The 18714-nt window shown below is 40.6% G+C and overlaps 1 protein-coding gene across 4 annotated transcripts in view; it reads left to right on the forward strand.

Annotated features, from left to right (window-relative positions):
- Window positions 1–18714, forward strand: part of STAB2 (stabilin 2) — a 100661-nt gene that overhangs the window by 14224 nt on the left and 67723 nt on the right. For 3 of the 4 annotated variants that reach the window (XM_032220784.1, XM_032220786.1, XM_032220787.1), the window contains 14 exons: window positions 475–608; window positions 2830–2963; window positions 5253–5335; window positions 6679–6828; window positions 8599–8742; window positions 9816–9878; window positions 9979–10101; window positions 11058–11111; window positions 11718–11798; window positions 12002–12154; window positions 13940–13999; window positions 14658–14741; window positions 16059–16145; window positions 16358–16469. In XM_032220784.1, the coding sequence (XP_032076675.1) occupies window positions 475–608; window positions 2830–2963; window positions 5253–5335; window positions 6679–6828; window positions 8599–8742; window positions 9816–9878; window positions 9979–10101; window positions 11058–11111; window positions 11718–11798; window positions 12002–12154; window positions 13940–13999; window positions 14658–14741; window positions 16059–16145; window positions 16358–16469 (1462 nt within the window). The remainder of the gene's footprint in view (window positions 1–474; window positions 609–2829; window positions 2964–5252; window positions 5336–6678; window positions 6829–8598; window positions 8743–9815; window positions 9879–9978; window positions 10102–11057; window positions 11112–11717; window positions 11799–12001; window positions 12155–13939; window positions 14000–14657; window positions 14742–16058; window positions 16146–16357; window positions 16470–18714) is intronic. The other variant, XM_032220785.1, reaches the window with a different exon arrangement.

Genomic DNA, 18714 nt, shown 5'->3' on the forward strand with positions numbered 1-18714 from the left:
CTATACTGTGGCTTCCTGATCTTATATAAATCTCTCATGAGGACAATGAGCTTTTCTGGGTTTCCCTATTTTCTGCGCACTTTTCACAGCTTGATGTGACCAAAGCAATAAAAGGCCTTTCGATAATGAATGAAACAGATACTGACTTGAAACAAATAGGATTTCAAAAAATACATTAATTCCAGAGAAATTGCAAAAAGTACTTATGGTAATCTAAGTAGAAATGTATTCCTTATTAAATATAAATAGCAATAGCAATAGAAGTTAGACTTATATACCGCTTCATAGGGCTTTCAGCCCTCTCTATTAATGTAAATGACAATTTAAAGAGTAATTTAAACACAACAAAGATCTCAGTCCTTTCAGAGTTTGAAAACTTATATGGGCAAAGAAATGGAAAAATAAAAAAATAAAAAGACTGATGAGTAAATGCCTGTTTTAAACAAAACTAACATGTTTTTCCTTTACATTAAGTCTCACTGCGAATGCCAAGAACATTTCAGGAACTTTGTACCTGGTCAAGGATGCAGTATGAAAGATATCTGTGCAACCAATAATCCCTGCCATAAGGATGCAGTATGCACAATGACTGCACCAGGACAAACATTGTGAGTACTGCATCTTCTGATACTTTAGAGCCAGGATGGAGAACCTATGGCATGCGTCCCACAGGTTGCACACGGAGCCATTTGTCAGGGCACGCGAGGCATTGCCCTGTCAGCTGGCCAGTACGCATGCGCGCACTGGCAAGCTGAGTTCAGCCTTCTTTAAAGCCATTTTTTGCCCTCCCCCAGGCTCCAGAGGCTTTATAGGAGCCTGGGGAGGGCGAAAACAGCTCCCCCCCCCACAGAGGCCCTCCAGAGGCTTCAGGAGCTTCCCTGAAATCTCCGGAATGCAAAAACAACGGCCCTATGGGAACGGACTTCTGGTTTGCTCGTAGGGCCGGTTTAAGCCCTCCAGAGCATTCAAGGAAGCCTCCAGAAGGTCCCTGAAGGCTCCGGAGGACTAAAAATGGTCATACGAGCAAACTGGAGGTGACTTCCGGTTTGCTCCTAGGGTGGTTTTTGTCCTCCAGAACTTTCAGGAAAGCTTCCTGAGAGCTTCTGAATGCTCCAGAGGGCTAAAATCAAGCCTACAAGCAAACCGGAAATGACTTCCGGTTTGCTTGTAGTGTTGTTTTTTGCCCTCTGGAGGCTTCAGAGAGCTCCTGAAGCCTCTGGAGGGCCTCGGGGGGGACGGGGGAGGCTGTTTTCGCCTTCCCCAGGCTCCTATAAAGCCTCTGGAGCCTGGGGAGGGTGAAAAAAGCATGCAAAAAATGAGTGGGTCACGCCTGTCATGCGCACATGCACACTGGGGGGTCACACATTGCATTATGGGTGCGGCATGCCCACGCATGACCCCTCCCCCTGCGCTCCCCACGCTTATGGCATGCAAGCCAAAAAAGGTTCACCATTGCTGCTTTAGAGGAAGTGAAAGCTAATCAGAAACTTTGGGCGGGAAATGAAGGGCTGGGGAAAAAAATACTGGTGAGAGGTCAACATACTTAGTATTATATACTGACCAAAATAAAAAAGATCTGCCAGTTCAGAGGTGAGTTGCTCCTGATTTGGCCCGGTCTGGCCAAACCGGTAGTGGAATTCAGGCATGGGTCGCAGAACCGGCAGTGACCCAGGCCTGCCACGCCTCCAAACCGGTTCCCTCACTGCCACTGGGCCGCCACGATTTTGGTTTTTAGTGACTGTGCATGTGCTGTTCACTGTAAATTGTTCTGCACATACACAAAGAACAATTTACATTGAACAATACACGCACAGCACATATCTGATGTGCATGCATGCAAAGTGAGCGTGCGCTGAGAACTGGTAGTAAAACCAGCAGCAACCTATCCCTGCATCAGTTCCATGATCGTTGTTCTGAGTCATGTTTCATCTAAAGCAGGGGTGTCAAACTTGATTTCATTGAGAGCCGCATCAGGGTTGTGTTTGACCTCAAGGGGGGGCAGAAGGGCGTGGCCTGGGTGGACATGGCCAGCTCAGTGTCACTTGTGTTGGGGGCACCTGTGGTGGCCAAGTACTAAGGCAGGACTTCCCTGAGACCCTCCCTCCTTCTCATTATAATCTCCTCCCTTCCTTCTTTCCTGTGTTCTCCTTTCTTCTTCCTTCTCCTCTTTCCTTCTTTTTCTTTCCTTGCTCTCTTCCCATATTTCCTTCTTTTTCTTGTCTTTCCCTTTCCCTTTCTCCTTTCCTGTCCCTTCTTGGATGCTCAAATGTAAAAGGGGAAACATTTCTCCTTTTCTTTTGTTTTTAGTTTGTTTTGCACATGCACCTCCCCCACCCCACCCCCCAGGCTCAATTTTTGCTGGCAGAGAGCTGCAGGAGGTTGTCACTGCTGAAAATGGAGCCTGGGAGGGCCACATGCAGCCCTCCCGAGCTCCATTTTCGCTGGCAGAGGCACTGTGGGCCAGTCCGCTGTATCCAGAGCCGCCCTATGGGCGAGATCTAAGGACCCCATGGACCAAATCCAGCACGCGGGCCTTGAGTTTGACACCCTGATCTAAAGGCAGACTAAATCTCATGTTAAATACTAAAGTATTAGAGTAGAAAATGTTACTTGCAATACTTAATAATCCCTTCTATACAATCCCTTGAGGTAGTCTTATAAAGCAATTTCAGCTATTTAGACATGCATTCTGTGGCATTTCCAATGCAGCCATGTCACAAAGCAGTTTACAATATTGTTACCTTGCACTGCTTAATTGTGTCATTTGTAATACATGGCTTCTTCTTAGGCTGGATAACAGTGTATAATACTTTATCACTTTTCGCACAGGTGCAAATGCCAAAAGGGCTATGCAGGTGATGGATTTGTATGCTATGGAAACATCATAGATCAAATTAGAGAGATGAATAACGAACCTGGAGGATATTGGCAAGGAAATCTGATATCTGCAATAGAACTTTTCGGTGGGTAAATTTAAAAAATGTAATTTAGAAAGACAAAAACGTTTGAAATACATTGCTACTTATCAAAAGTCTAGATTTAAATGAATTTAGGGGGATACTAAAATCTCCTTAAATATAGCTGGATGTATTTGTGTCTGTCTGTCTGTCTTTTCTGTCTACTTTTGAGTCAGCGTTGACTCATGGTACTGCCTGAACAAGTCCCTCCAGTTTTATGGGACAGGTTTTCCAAAAGAATTTTACCATTACTTCCTTAACAGCAGGGGTGGGATTCAATTTTTTTTTACTACCGGTTCTGTGGGCATGGCTTTCTGGGCATGGCAAGGGAAGGATACTGCAAAATCCTCATTCCCTCCCCACTCTCAAAATTTCCGCTACCGGTTCTCCAGAACCTGTCAGAACTGGCTGAATCTACCTCTGCTTAACGGGGGCTGAGAGAGAGTGACTGGTGCAAGGTTACCCAGCTGGCTTAATTCTTGAGGCTCGTAGACCCCTAGATTGAGCCTGATGCTTTCACCATGATATACCGAACTGACTCTCTTAAACTCTACCAGCACCACTTTTTCAGTATTTTACAGGATGGGAACACCCAAGGGCTATAAAATCCATATGTACACTTATGGTAAACAGAGTAACATTTTTTGAATGTTAACTGTGATACATGTGCAGTGTGTTGGGAGTTACACTACTGTAGTAAATTTTAGTAACCTTGGTAATAAGATTGGAAAATTTCAACCAAATTATTATTTTTTGAATGAACTTCAATTCTTGGTTAATCCTGTATTTTAAGTAAAAATTACTTTTTACCTCTATGATTTTATCTACATACCAATATTGTCTGTAAAATACAATGCCTGAAGAGTTCTTTTGTTTTAGTTACTTAATATTTACATAAATTCACAAGTCAATAATATATGTCATATACATGCCACTTGAATTATAATTAAAATTAAAATTAAATATAGTTGTTTAATAATTTTCCCTTTCCCTTGTATTAAATATATATATTTGGAATAATTTTTTTTAAGATTCTGGGTCAGAGAGGTCAATGTCTTCATCCGTTCTAATACTTCCAATATTTCTATGTAAAGACCTAGTAACCTCTGGGTTTTTAAACTTAAAATCAGCATATCGTAAAAACATAAAAACATACCATAAAAATACAGTTCTATTCAGCATACATATCTGGATGGTCTTGACAAAAATATGCAAGAATCTTTGCCTAGGCCAGGGGTGTCAAACTCGATTTCGTTGAGGGCCACATCAGGATTGTGTTTGACCTCAGAAGGGCAGTGTGGGTGTGGCCAGCTCAATGTCACTTCTGTTGGGGACGCCTGTGTTGGCCTGAGCACTCCGCCAGTGAAAACAGGTTCCCGTGCTCCATTTTCGGCTGCCCCAGCCTCCTGCAACCTCAGGAGGCAGGGCAGCTGAAAATGGAGCTTGGGAACCTGTTTTCACTGGCAGAAGCACTACAGGCCGGTCCTTCGCTGTTTCGAAGGTGGCTATGAGGGCCAGATCTAAGTACCCCACGGGCTGGATCCAGTCCTTCGGCCTGGAGTTTGACACCCTTGTGCTAGAGTTGAAGCATTTTTAAGCATTTCCAACAATTTATAGAAGCCAAATAACATTGAGAAGCAGCTTAGATACCTCCCTGATTCACTGAAGTATCAGAGGACATTTCCCTAGTTCTCCGGCTATCACGAAATGGGAAATGGAAGGAAAAGGCATGTTAGCTCATGAAGAAAACAGGATAGATGAGAACAGTAAAGGAAACTGATAACTGGAGATAGTAAAGGATCCGTTCCTATAACTAGTTTTTGTATTTGTATAAATCTAGTGTTATAATATCCCATTCTCTACCACTCTGGTAGAGAAAAAAAATGTCTTATCTTTAAGTCTTCTTGCACTCTATAAATAAAAGTCTCCATGCATAATTTAATAATTATGCATAAATTTTGAACTCTGCAAGTACGAAAAAATTGTTGCTGCTGGAACACTTAAATCCAGATAAGTCACTAGGAAACTCACTATCCTGTTTCCTATCAACCCATCAGCAGCACTATTTTGAATTGTATTTTTATTTTATTTATTAAATGTGTATGCCACCCATCTACCCTTAAAGATGATTCTGTATCAGTTAAATTTTCCAGGTTGATGAAGAAATGCAACCTTGGATTCTCCAGAACTAAATCTTCGGACTACAATGGCTGCAAAACATGTGTTAGTTAAAACTACATTATTCTATGCATTTTCCCCTCTTTCTCTCTTGTTTTTCCCTTTTTTCCTTTACAGAAAGTGCCTATGAATGGCCACTGATTAGTTTGGGACCATTTACAATTCTTATTCCAACAAATAAAGGGTTCAATGGAATCAATGTAAGTAAATTATTTTAAAATGGCATGGTACTTTACTTACTTGTTTAATTCTTCAAAAGTGGTGTGATCCAAAATGTACAAAAACTGCCTTTAATAGCAATAGCAATAGCAGTTAGACTTATATACTGCTTCATAGGGCTTTCAGCCCTCTCTAAGCGGTTTACAGAGTCAGCATATTGCCCCCAACAATAATCCGGGTCCTCATTTTACCCACCTCGAAAAGATGGAAGGCTGAGTCAACCTTGAGCCGGTGAGATTTGAACAGCCGAACTGCAGAACTGCAGTCAGCTGAAGTAGCCTGCAGTGCTGCATTTAACCACTGCGCCACCTCGGCTCAATGCATGCTATGCATATGTTTGCCAAGCAAAACAAAATCTGTCTGTTGGGATTTTGTTTGCAAAACACTAGACAATATGTTCTTACAAACTAAGTAAGAAGAAATATTCTTGACTTTGAGAATACTACTTCTCTGCTATTCATTCAAAAGATTTTTTTTACAGGTTTTCATGCAAACCTGAAAAAAGTGATTGTTATAAAAATGATTGCATTGGCATTTGTCTTGCTGCAAAGAGTCTCCCCCTTCTGGGTCTTTTTGTGCAGAACCTGGAGAGGGTAAAAAATGGGTCCAAAGGCCCAACCAGAAGTTTGGAAATGATCTGCAAGGGGGGGGGGTAGTGCACGCATGTGCAGGTGGGCAGGGCATATTGCATTGTAGGTGTGGGCAGTCACATGCACGCTATCATGTGCACACGCACAATTTTGGCACACATTTACAAAAAACGTTTGCCGTCACTGCTCTATAGTGTCGTTTTGAGGGTAGGAGTTGAAACAATTTATGTGCAGGACGCGAAGGGTCTGTAAATATTTTCACGGCCCTCTTTTTGACTCATGCAGTATACAGGTCCTCAATGGAAGGCAGGTTGGTAGTAAATTGTTTTTTCTGCCGTTCTAATTATCCTCTGAAGTCTGTGTCTGTCTTGTTTGGTTGTAGAGCCAAACCAGGCAGTTATAGAGGTGCAGATGGCAGACTCAACAATTCCTCTGTAGAACTGTATCAGCAGCTCCTTGGGCAGTTTGAGCATCCTGAGTTGGCACAGAAAGACATTCTTTCTTGTGCTTTTTAGATGATGTTTTTGATGTTAGATGTTCGTTTTAGGTTTTGAGATATGATAGAACCTAGAAATCTGAAGGTCTACTGTTGATACTGTGATGTCTAATATTGTAATAATGGTAGTATGGGAGGGTTTCTGCTAAAGTCTACCACCATTATTGAGTGTTCTCTGTGTTTTAAAAAAATAAAAGCTTCAAACAGTAATCTTTTTGATTCTTTGGCAACCTTTCAGATTAAAGAACTTCTTTCTGATAAAGACAGCACACAATATTTTGTGAAGCTTCATATTTTTGCTGGACAACTCAGCCTGAATGAGCAGAATGCCACAAGAACGGTTTATACGTTGACAGGCAAGCCAGCAGATATCTTCAAGGATGCAACGGTTAGATATAATTGTAAAGCATATTGTGTCTTGAACAATTTGTAATGCTTTTTACAATATTCTACTAGCTTAATTCAGCATAATTGAAATTGTTGTTTTTAAAATTAATGTTTTAAAAAGTAATTTTCTGATTGCACTTTCACTATTCATCTAATATATAGGCATAGAGAGATAATATATAGACATATAGACCTAATACAGATAGCCTCAGCTTACAACCACAGTTAGGGCTAGATCTTCCATTATTTGGCAAGACATTTGTTAAGTGAGTTGCACTTTTGCCATGGTTATTAAATGAATCGCTATAGTTCTTAAATGAATCACATAGTCATTAAGCAAATCCAGTTTCCCTGTTGACTTTGGTGGTTGGAAGCCAACTGGAAAGATTGCAAATGATGATCACATAACCCCAGGATGTCACGATTGTCATACATATATGTCACTGTATGGTCATAAGTACAAGGACCAGTCACTTTTTTTCCATGCTTTGAACAGTTGCTAAATGAATGATTTTAACTTTTGAACGGTTGCTAAATGAATGATTGTAAGTCGAGGACTACCTGTATGTAGATGTACATGCAGTATACATCTACATCGCCATCTTCTTTTAATGACCCCATAATCCCTTGTGGGGTGGAGTCTGGGCAACTGAATGGAGCTAGCAGAGTGTTTTAATGGCTGGATGCCCTTCCTGTCACCAATGCAGAGTTTTGTTCAGTTGATATATTCTCAGTGTGCCCAGAGAGAGAAATACCTGCCTCTACCTAGGATCAAACTCCCAGCCTCCTGCTTGAGAGGCAAGAGCTCCATCTCTAGGCCACCGCACCACTCTACTGCATTAGACATAGATCTATTGTTACTAAACTGTGCAAGTCAGACTGAAGTAAACACAGTATTATTGCAGCTACAATACATTCCTGATTGACCTATAGCAGCCTGGTATATCCCCGGGCGCTCAGGATAGACAATACCGTCACTAAATGCAATGAGCCAAAAAAATTCTATCGCCATTTACAGGCTCATGACCAAAGGTGGGTTTCTACTGGTTTGGCCGGTTCGGCCCAGTTTGGCCGAATAGGTAGTAACTTGGCCGCACAGGCGCCCAAACTGGTTCTATGCTCGACACCGCCATCTTGATTTTTTGTTCTGCACATGCACAGAACAATCTTCATTGGAAAAATGTATTTTTCCCTTCCAATGTGCACATGCGCAGACCTTTTAAGGTGCCAAATATGCACACGCACACATGTGAACAAACAAAATTGCACACCGAACTGATAGTAATGCAGGCAGGAACCCACTCCTGCTCATGACATGTCGAGAGAAGAAGTGTCACCCTTTGTCTCCCACTGCAATCCCAAACCAGTGACTCCTTTTCTCCATTCCAGTTTGGTTCCCCCAGAAAGGAATGGTGATCTGGATCTTTGCTGCCTCTTTGTCCTGATCAGTTGACTCTCCCGTCCCCATCCGTACCTCCTATGAGCAACCATTGCAATTCAAGGCAAAGATCAAACAACATAAAACTATTTTATGATTAAGAATTAAAGTATTTTGCACTATAGGCTCTTTGAATGATTTGTCTATGTACTGCAAGGAGTATAAAATTGCAAACATTACATCTGATGTCAGAATGAAAATGCTGAATGCAACAAAATGTTTAATAACATAAATTTTAAATAACTACATTAATATATGTATTTTTACATAGTTTGTAAATAATATATTTGATATAGATCCATTATTTCATATTTGTCTTCTGGGCCATTTTAGGAAAATACGCTAAGAATCAGAATGCAGGGAGGTAAGAAGAAAAGTAAAATCTTACAAGGGAATATTGCTGCTGCAAATGGAATTATTTATATTATCGACACAGCCTTGGACAACATGGAACCTGCTTTTAAAAGTGACAAAGAGGTAAGGTTAAAAATAAAATGCAAGGGATTTCAAATTATAATTCTGAATGGAATTAAATATATATTGTGTCAATTTAAGAGAACAAGAGTACATATATATAACTCTGGAACGCCTCAAGCAATTTCAACCAACCTGGCACGCAGATGTGCACTGTGAAAACAAATATTATGGGGGAAAGACACCCCTAACACATCTCCAGGTATGTGTTCTGTTATGATACAGCCTGTTGTGCCTTCAAATGCCTTCTACTGTACTGTTGTAAAATGGCTTCTATTGTGCAGCGCAGTGGAGTTGCCATGGTAACGGCTTCACAGTACTCCACAAGGGGACTCCCTCTGGTAAGAGGGAAAATCCAACATTAGAAATTACGTTTGGTCCAGACATTTTCTCCCTATAAATAAATATCTGGACAATGCTGGGTTATCAACTAGTTATATATAAAATAAGCCTGTAAAACTGACTTCTGTGTTCTGAAAGTCTCCCACATGGTTTGAACTAAATTTCCAGAATTCCAAGTTTATTGTTAGCACTAAATGATTCTGTGAGGAATAATTTCATTCCTTCCAAGAGAACCCAATACCTGAATACTAGAAATTTTTATACAAAATAGGTCTCCTACCAAGCCATCATGGCCTCTTCACTTCTGAATTCTACTATCAAATAGCTTATAAAATCCTTGGTTCTCTCTGAGCTTGTTTGGTTGCTTGGCTGTTTGCTTGCAGTCATTTCCTTATCTAACTAGGTAATTTCATCAGTGCTAGTGAGTGTGGGGTTTGCTCCTTGTTTATATATAGCTTGCCTTATCAGTGTTGGGGGTATGGTTTTTCTCCTTGATTCAGTAGTCCCTTAAAATATTGTTTTCTGCTTCACTGTTTGTCTGGGGTTAATCCCTGCTTATTTGTGTATTAGCTGACAGGGAAGATGTATTCTGGTCGTTTGTTTGTTTCCTTTTTAGCTTTTTTTTCCCTGGAAGTTTACACTTTTCAAAAGAGATCATGTAAAGCTAAGAAGGAGACAAAAAGACCAGAACACTTTCACCTAATCAATATTTAAATCTGACTTTGTTTTCTTAGAAATCTATAATGGCAATCCTTCAAGACAAACCAAGATACTCCACATTTAGATCCATGTTAGAGGTAAGGTACAGCCAGAAACAATGAATAAACAAAATAGATAACCCTTTTAAAACACGTGTTAATATTATTGTACAATTCCCCACTCTCCCTTCTTTTAAAGCAGAACACATTCCTTGGGACAATGTTGGATAAACATTCTGGCCCTAATACAGTTTTCATTCCAACCAATGATGCTTTGGAAAACTTGGAAGAGGGCACTCTGGACTACTTGTCAACACATGAGGTATGCCTTTAAATCTTGCATTTATGTTGTAGTGGAAGTTTTAAAATCAGTGTTAACGTCTTGTGACTATCTGGACTAGTTCCTGCAGCTTTGGGTTTTTTTAGCAAGATTTCAGAAATCGTTTTTTTTTTTTTATTATTTAGTTTGTCAAATGTATGCAAGATAACAGGTATAAGTATAAACATGGGCATGAACAAAGGAAAGGAGTACAAATAAATGGGGACAGTAGGACAGGGACAGAAGGTATGCTGGTGCGCTTATGCACGCCCCCTTTACGCACCTCTTAAGAATAGAGTGAGGTCCACGGACTGAGAGAGAGTGACTGGCCCAAGGTCACTCAATTGGCTTTGTGTGTAAACTGGGACTAGAATACATTGTCTACTATTTTCTACCTTGGTGCCTTAACCACAGATCCCCTTTCAATGGGATTTATGGGCTAATCCAATTTATATTTTTAATATATAAAATTTCGGGGTTACCATTCAAACAATCCAGTAATACAACTGATCGTTTGTATGGCGTTTGGTCTATGCATGCCTTTTTTTAACCAATGGTGAACATTGTTTGTAATAATGTGATGAACTTCATAAATAAATGGGTTGTTCTAAGTCCCAAAGTTGTATAATCTTACTCTGTGAATGCAGTCATGTATGGTGTATGTATAACTACAGAGAGATGTTGTTTGTTTGACCTATAATATTCTGCTTGATAATATCTTACAATCTTAAATTAGAATCTGATCTTTTCCAGTAGAACAACACAGATAATAGAGTTAGAAGAAGGAGAAGGACGAAAAGGCAGGAGCTATAGGAAACTGCTATCTTCTCAATTACATGTCAGCATTGTGCTTTTACAGAAACAAGCGCTATTACAATGTGTGTTTCCTAACAGCCCAATTAAGTGATGTTTCTCTGTGCCAGTCTACATTTTGATAAAGATTTTTGTTATTTGTGCAGGGTTCACGAAAGCTTCAGGAACTGATGCAGTACCACATTGTTTCTCATACACAGGTAAATGTGAAAACATCTTCTCTACTCAATTCATTTGTAGTTATTGCAGAATGGATATATATGCATCTTCCTCTCATACATACAAAAGTTATTTACCATTTTAAAAAGTCCCTCGTATGTAGCTTCTCAACTGATCCCATTAGGCTTCCATTGATGGAACAAAGATGGAAGATCTTCACCAACCCTCCTTTCTCCTATCTCCAATATATAGATGAGTCATCCGTATATCAGTGATGACTGATTGCTTGATAATAAATGAATAATGTTGCTATAGCTGTTATGATATCACAGCTTTGTGAGGTCTAAACCACATCCACAACAAATGAACAGTAGTTTATTAAACTTTGCAATAAACTTTCCCATTGCTAAAATCTGTGATGATTCCACAGTTAGAAGTGTTAATGTCCAACTATCACAAGAGAGGGAGTCTGCAATAATGTTTGGTGGCTGGAAAAGAATAGGTGCATCATTTAGCTGCCAGCATTTCCATGGATAAAGATATTACTACTCATTATAATCCATGACAAATGACAGAGTAACTCCTGTCATTCTTTACATGACATTTAATGACATTTAATAAATTAAATTCTCATTTGTTTCTTACAGCTGGAGGTTGCCAGCCTAATCTCTATAGGACACATCAAGACTCTGGCTAAACAGTTCATCTATTTCAACTTCACCGAAAATGTAAATCCATGCAAATTCAATTCTGACATAATTTTGTTCTGCTGTTTTAATTCAGTAAAATATTTTGATCTGCAGACGCTTTGCCTGTGAAGAGTAAGCATTAAGAATAATAGAGAATGGCACTAAATAACAGAAACATTCTGAAATAAAGTCCAGTAATTTCAAAAGATAGTAATCTCAATTTATGGTTATAATTTATGCAGGGGCAGGTCTTGGTCAATGGAAAGAAAATAGAAGAAGCTGGCATTGCTGCAAAAAATGGCATGATTTATACTCTTTCTAGTGTACTTATACCTCCTTCAATAATTCCAATTTTGCCACAAAGATGTGATAAAGAGAAATCTGAACTTAAGTTGGTAAGGTTCTTCTGTCCAGTAAAGTTCAAAATAGTTTCCAATCAATATTTATTTCCTTTTTTGCCTTCCTTCTCCTAATGAAATAATACTCTGCGTCTATACTCATTTGAAATGTTTCTGAACTGTTCATCACACTATGCATATCCATGGAATGTACAATATTAAATATATTTTATAAATTTTAAAATTGCAGAGAGAGAAAGACAGGAAGTGAGAGCGGGAGAGAGGGGGAGAGAGAGATTATGTCAGCCTTTGTTTTGCTGCTTGCTTTTCAGCTGCCATTGAAACGGGGAGGGAGGGCATGGTATTTGGATGAGGGAAATAATCTGTGCAGAAGGACAGATTATTATTATGTTAATTGGGGGTTGTTCTCACCATTCGTTTGCACATTTGGAAGGAGGGGAGTTTCCCGCCAAGGCCAACTGTCCAGCATACCAACCTGATGATGATTTTTGAAGATGTCTCCCACCTGACAGCTGTGGAGATATATGATTGGACTATGGACTGGGGTACCAAGGGGAGGGGAATAAATCATGTATTGATATCTAATGCTTTCGCGCCTTTTGCTCAGATCCAGCTTTGCTTAGCTTCTAATTACGTATAATCAGTAAAAGTACTCTTAATTCTGCAAAGTGGAATTGAGTGGTTTCTTTCTCGGTTATTAAGTGAAGGAGCCGTGACAGATTACATTTTATAGGTATGTGTATGTATACACATACACACAGAATCAAGAAACATAAATCGCTGGCAATAAGCAGAATATCAGTAACATCATAAATAGCAAGATGAATAGAATAGAATAAAATAGAATAGAATAGAATAGAATAGAATAGAATAGAATAGTTAGAAGGGACTTCGGAGGTCTTCTAGTCCAACCCTGTGCTCAGGCAGGAAACTGTATGCCATTTCAGACAAATGGTTTGTCTGAAATGGTATACATCCAATTTCTTCTTAAAAACTTCCAGTATTGGAGCATTCTATTCTATTTTGTTCTGTTTTGTTTTGTTCTGTTCTGTTCTGTATTGGAACAGAATAGAACAGAACAGAACAGAATATTGGCTGTGTGATTGGACACACAAGGAACTTGTCTCTGCTGCATAAGTTCTCAGTATACATGCAAAACAATGAAGTAATAATAATCATAACAACAACAAAATAATCATAATAACAAGGAACAATAATCATAATCATAATAATGATACTGATAGAGAAGGTAGAGGAGCAGATGAGAAGGATAAAAATAGTATAGCCATACAAGAAATATTTTCTGCACATCAACAGGGCAGATATATTCAACATCTCTACTTTTGACCTGAAATTCCTCTGTCAGAGTTTCCAGCCCTTGCCTGCAAAGAAAAGCTAATTTATCTGCCAAGGTTATGTTTCTTTGAAAACAGTATCGTGTAGACCTAGGAGTTCTTTGAAGTTGGTTGTTTGCTAGTTGGGTAATGAAATATCTGCAAGCAAATAACCAAGCTCTAAGGACACCTAGGACTCCATAGTTCAACCTTAAGCTACATTTATTCTCTTCTATTGGTAAACTTTTGGTTTGTTATTGCACTTCTTTAGGACTTGCTTAGCAGAATCTGGTTTTAAAAAATCAAGATGGTAGCCATTAAAGTGCAATTGAAGCGCCAGCCATTTTAATATCCATCACATGAAAAACTACTGAAACTTTAATCACATTGTTATGACCACCATATTGGCTTTATTCACCTGACTCAATGGACACCTGTCATCACACCTGTCAGTCCATCTTTCCTAAAGTGAATTGTCTCATTTCAGGGAACTTGTGGAAAATGTACACTCCGTAGAAACCGTTGTGCAGAAAATTCATTACCCGTTGTAAGTAAAAGCATCAGCTATACAATTAGGTAATAAATAAGATATTACTTTTTTCATGCATTCCAATAAAATTTGTTACCTTATATCCAAGGGTGGGCTTCAAAAATTTCAGCAGCAGGATCTCTGCCCAGTTGCCAGGTGGGTGTGGTCATGATGGGCGTGACCTAGTCGGCCTCCTGCACCACGGGGGAGGGCTGTTTTTGCCTTCCCCAGGCTCTGTAGGCTTTCCTTAAGCCCCTGGGAGGGCGAAAACGTCCTCCTCCAGGTTCTGGAGGCCTTCTGGAGGCCGGAAACAGCCTTCCGGAACTTCCAGGAGGCCCATTTCCCCCCTCCCCGAGCCTTGTGCTTACCTCTCATACAAAATGGGTCACATGGAGACTCCTGGTTGGGGCAGGGTGGGCGGAGCCAGCCATGGTGGGATTTGGAGGTTCTCCAAACCAGCCATAACTTTAGCTACAGGTTCTTCCAAACCTGGGCGAACCCATAGCAGCCCACCTCTGCTGATATCATAGGAGAAATAATAAATCCAATCAATATTTTATGAAAATAATTTATTCTACAGTGAAACTAGCAAAACTCCACTGCTTGCCTTATTGTACAACATAGATTACCTTTCATGGTTAACAATATTTCTGTGTTTGCTTTTTTAATATTCTAGGCTTCATTAAATAGAAAATGCATCTATCAGGATTCGTACCTGATGAAATATGGATGTGCTTACTACTGTAATGTGACACAAAAGGTAAGAGATGAAAATCAAAAGTGTGAAAGAATTTAAACCTTCACTTTCTCACAGTCTTTGTGCAAGACATGATCTGATTGATTGAATTACTTAAGGTGAACAGGTTCTAGGCATTGATTGTGTTTTGTCTGAAATAATTGGAAAGAATCACAATTGATGGCAGCCTCTGCTAGCATCTCTGTTTGTATTATTGATCAGACTGGATATATTCCAAATGACTGGGTACTGACAACAGTCCTAATTTATAAAAAGAGTCATAAGAATGATCATGCAATTACAAGTGTATCGACCTTTTTGAGTGTCATTAGCAAATTATATGCTAGACATTTTAATCACAAGCGCCAAGCCTAGTTAGAGAAATAGGGTATAATCCAAGGTGAACAGGCATGGTTCAAAGAATGGAGTCATCAATAGACCACATTTTGGTGCTCTACCATCTCATACCATAAAGATAAAGATTCCCTCGCACATATGAGCTAGCTGTTCCTGACACTAGGGTGCAGTGCTCATCTCCGTTTCAAAGCCAAAGAGCCAGTGCTGTCCGAAGATGCTTCCATGGTCATGTGGCTGCCATGACTAAATGCTGAAGGTGCATGCAACACTGTTACCTTCTCACCAAAAATGGTTTCTATTTTTCTACTTGCATTTTTTATGTACTTTCAAACTGCTGGGCTGTCAGAAGCTAGGAGTTCACTCCGTTACACAATGCTAGGGATTCGAACCGCTAAACTGCCGGCCTTTTTTATCGACAAGCTCAGCTTCTTAGCCTCTGAGCCTCCAAGTCCCCTATCTTACACCATAGTACACTCCTAAAAAGACATTCTCCCTCTTTGTTGCCTTTCTAAATTTTAAACATGACTCTGTTGATTCAATTTACAAAAATGTCCTTTGGGGGGGGATTAAAAAAAACTATTGACAGGTGCCTGCCCTTTCTGATGGAGAAATTATATTCCCATACCACCTTAAACCTGAAGTGAAAATTGGGAAAAATATTTGAATCAACCTCTCTTTTGCGTTTGTAAAGCTCCATTTTTTATGTGTGGGTTAAGTTTGGCTAATTCAGGAAGTTTATGTTAAGGATTTTCCCTGTTTGCTGTTTTTACTTAATTCCATCATTTTCAACTCTGCTGTCAATTATTTAGCAGAGAGCCGATTCAGCAATCTTTTGCAACAAAGTACACAGTTTCTATTGTCTGTCATTTGTGGATTGTTTGTTAATGATCAGAAATCAGAGGGTTGGAAACAGCCGCGAATTAAATCTACTTTTGAGTTAAGGTTTCTAAATTGATTACAATTCTTTCCAAACTTGTTTCACAGGAGCCTGAGTGTTGCAAAGGATTCTTTGGCTCTGATTGCAATCAGTGTCCTGGTGGCTTTTTGAACCCGTGCTCTGGAAACGGCCAGGTAAATAACAGCATGCAAATGGAAATTTCAGGATCTATGTTACTGGTTGTATGCTAGAAAATGAGCTCCATTCCTTGACTGGTTCCTTCTAGTGATTCGTCTTTCTGATGAATATAGCAGGAAATGTCAGCTCTTATCTCCTCCAGATCAGGGATTTCTAACATCACTTAATGGCCATGTTCAAACTTGCATTTTTCTCCCCCACAATGCAGTGTATGGATGGGATGAAAGGAAATGGCACTTGTATTTGCAAGAGTGGATTTGTACGCTCGCAGTGCCAATTTTGTGCAGATCCCAATAAATATGGACCACAATGTAGCAAAGGTAAGCATTCCTCTTTCAAAAGACAAGGGAAGGAGCTATTTGGGGGGCAATGCACATGCCAACTCAGCATGGAGTGTCAGATCCAAAATCAATGGAATCGGGGTTCTGCCCAGGCATTGGGACTTTTGCAGAAATTTCCCACTGCATCCTAGAGCCGAGGTGGTGCAGTGGTTAAAAGCAGCACTTCAGGCTACTTCAGCTGACTGCAGTTCTGCAGTTCGGCTGTTCAAATCTCACCGGCTCAGGGTTGACTCATCCTTCCATCCTTCCGAGGTGGGTAAAATGAAGACCCGGATTGTTGTTGGGAGCAATATGCTGACTCTGTAAACCGCTTAGAGAGGACTGAAAGCCCTATGAAGCGGTATATAAGTCTAACTGCTATTGCTATTGCTATCCTTCTGCAGCTCCGAAAGGCTATGCTTGGAAGGTACAGATCCCCTTCAGAATGCCATAGATGTGCTGTTGTGATTATAATTTGAGCAGGGAAACACATTCTTCAAATACCTGTTAATTTGATGTTATTTTCTTATAACTTGCTAGAGCAGTGCCCCTGCCCCCAATCTTTTGGGCATCAAAGACTGGTTTCCACAGATCAGAGAGGGGGCATGGTTTCACATGCTGCCTGCATCCCACAGATGGGGCTTTGCTTGTTAGCGTGGACCAGTTTCTAGCATGCTGTGCCAATCCATGGACCGGGATTTGTGGGCCCCTGTGCTAGTGTACACCCTATGTACAAGGAGGGGTGGGCTTCAAAAATTTCAGCAACGGGTTCTCTTCCCGATTGCTGGTGGGCGTGGTCATGGTGGGTGTGGCCTAGTCAGCCTCCTACACCATGGAGGGAGGGGCGCATTTTTGCCTTCCCCAGGTTCCGGAAGCTTTCCTTGAGCCTCTGGGAGGGCGGAAACTGCCTCCCCCTGGCTCCAGAGGCCTGTTTTTTCCCCTTCCGTGCGTCTCCAAGGGTGGGATTTGGAGGTTCTCCAAACCAGTCATAACATTAACTATGGGTTCTCCCGAACCCGGGCAAACCCGTAGCAGCCCACCTCTGCCTATATGTAGTTGTTTCCAATTTACTGGGAATACAACATTCCTAAATAAAAATGAAATCTATATACTGTAGATCTATTTGCACCAAGATAGACTATAGTTTTAAAGGTGGTTGGAGGGTTTTGCATCTTCTCCTCAACTGGGCAGGCAAAGCAGGGATGAAATTGACTAAAGTGTTGTTATTCTCCCCACCTTCTCCTTTCATTTTCTGTGTGCCGTGGAGATGAGGGGAATTGCTGCAGTAGTTATGGCAGCTAAAAACATGAGGTAATGGCTTTTAGCACTAGCAATAGCAGTTAGACTTATATACCGCTTCATAGGGCTTTCAGCCCTCTCTAAGCGGTTTACAGAGTCAGCATATTCCCCCCAACAACAATCCGGGTCCTCATTTTACCCACCTCGGAAGGATGGAAGGCTGAGTCAACCCTGAGCCGGTGAGATTTGAACAGCCGAACTGCAGAACTGCAGTCAGCTGCTGCATTTAACCACTGCACCACCTCGGCTCTTTTGTTCCTTGCTCTCCTCATTTCTGAACCATTTCTTTCAAGCTGCTTTGAAAGATTAGGAAGTACAAATAGGAATAAATAGGAACATGTCCTAGGTTACAATGGGGTGGATAGTTTAGTATGTAAGAATCCAACCATCATTTCAGCAAACTATAGGAACCCTTACGATTATTAACACTTGGCTATTGAGTAATAGCAAAATGAATTTGGAAGAGGAAGTTGGATTTGTACATTATTTTTAAAAATCTAAAAAGGAACTGGCAATATTCCATTAAAATGCCATTCTCTGTGTATTTATGACTCCCATGATAAATGAGCACATTCCCTGTGGAGGTTGGTGTTAGGATTTAATCTTTCTTCTCAATGTCAAATTACTGAGATCTTCTCTAAGAAATACAATCAGAGATTTACTAAGGGGTGGGCTGCTACGGGCTTGCCCAGGCTTGGGAGAACCTGTAGCTAACGTTATGGCTGGTTCAGAGAACCTCCAAATGCCACCACAGGCTAGTCCCTCCCACTACACCCCACCCTCCCAGGAGTCTCCATGTGGCCTGTTCTGGATGCAAAGTAAGTGCAGGGCCTGCCCGGAGGCTCAGGAAGGGAGGGAAAATGGGCCAATTCCCGAAGGCTGGAGACGCACCTGTTTCTGGCCTTCAGAGGGCCTCCGGAGCCTGGGAGAGGTGTTTTTGCCCTCC

The sequence above is a fragment of the Thamnophis elegans genome, chromosome 7 (assembly GCF_009769535.1).
Source record: "Thamnophis elegans isolate rThaEle1 chromosome 7, rThaEle1.pri, whole genome shotgun sequence".
Taxonomy (NCBI): Eukaryota; Metazoa; Chordata; class Lepidosauria; order Squamata; family Colubridae; genus Thamnophis; species Thamnophis elegans.